The following is a 1,208-nucleotide window of genomic DNA, read 5'->3' as shown; positions in this document are numbered from 1 at the left end:
TACCGCCGCTGGCATCTCGCTCCCGCAGCCTCTTGCCGCTGGGGATGAAAGGACTTTGCTCTCATTTAATTCCTTCCAGCCTCAGGTCCTAAGTGAAACAGAAACACTAAATTAATTTTTATGATTCCTGCTTAAAACACTTCAAAGTGGGGAAATGCACCGGTGCTCTGAGACAACTCCAAGATGCTTTGGAGCTGAAATTTGTCTTTTTTGATGGCTGAAGCACATCTCCCCAGCTCATCCTGGGGCTGTGGCCACAGGCACCGGGGGGCTGCAGAGAGGGGCCCCAGCAAGGCATCAAGGAAACCCACTCGTACGCCCGGCACTGTGGTGCTGAACAGCCCCTCAAGGTGCTTTTCCATCGCACCAGCACCACCCAGCTCTTCCCAGCAGCCCGACAACCCTCACGGAGCAGCTGGGTGCTGCATCACACCGGGCACCTCTGCGTACTTGGTGCCAAGAGCTGGCAGGGAAATGGGCAGGAGGGCAGATCAGGCAGGAGGTTTTCAGAGGTTTTCCCACCACCTTGCTGAGAAAAAACGCTTCCTTTGCCGAGACACCGGGCTTGCCTGAGGCCGCCTTCACCCACCCGAGCAATGAGCAAACCTCAGCACTGCAGCCTGTGCACAGAAGTGCTTTATCATGGGCTGTTCTGGACAAGCACAGGAGGAGGAGACCCGGGCTGCAGGGGCTGAGGGGATGCTGCTGCCCCGGACGCGAGTGAGGCCCCAGAATCGGTCCTCAGCCTCCCCCAGGCACAGGCACAGCCCGGGAGCAGGAGCCCCATGCTGGCAGGGTGACATTTGTATTCTGGGTGCAGTGATCTGTTGTAAGTGAAATAATGTAATCAGTACTTAGCATGAAAAGCAAATTTATCTTGTCAAAAGGCATTACCCTGAAGGATATAGGCGGCCAACAAAGCAGCATCCGAAGTCTTGCAGAGGAGGCGGCCATGGTAGAGATCCCTTTTGATCTGCAGGAAGACTAAATACCTGAGGACAGAAGAGACAGTCCACTTATTAAGCAAAGTTTAAATTACCCGAACAGGCAATTTAGATGTGGAATATCTGCCACAAGACACCTGCACTAACATTTCTCTCCCTGCAGCCCATTTTCGAGGCGTTACGTTCGCTAGGAGCCCACAACTGATAATTACCAGACTGGGGCTCAGCTCTCTGTGCCCCTGCCCCGCGACTCGGGGCTGGGAC

The 1,208-nt window shown here is 54.6% G+C and overlaps 1 protein-coding gene across 1 annotated transcript in view; it reads right to left on the bottom strand.

Annotated features, from left to right (window-relative positions):
- The window catches only part of FRMD5 (FERM domain containing 5), a gene marked incomplete at its 3' end in the record, with an annotated part of 13,753 nt that overhangs the window by 6,137 nt on the left and 6,408 nt on the right, over nucleotides 1–1,208 (bottom strand). Inside the window, exon 4 of the mRNA XM_009869349.1 lies at nucleotides 895–992. Within this exon, the coding sequence (XP_009867651.1) occupies nucleotides 895–992 (98 nt within the window). The remainder of the gene's footprint in view (nucleotides 1–894; nucleotides 993–1,208) is intronic.

Source organism: Apaloderma vittatum, unplaced genomic scaffold, assembly GCF_000703405.1.
Source record: "Apaloderma vittatum isolate BGI_N311 unplaced genomic scaffold, ASM70340v1 scaffold32645, whole genome shotgun sequence".
Classification (NCBI taxonomy): domain Eukaryota; kingdom Metazoa; phylum Chordata; class Aves; order Trogoniformes; family Trogonidae; genus Apaloderma; species Apaloderma vittatum.
Note: the sequence above shows the minus strand (reverse complement) of the source record. Positions and strands in the feature narration are given on the sequence as shown.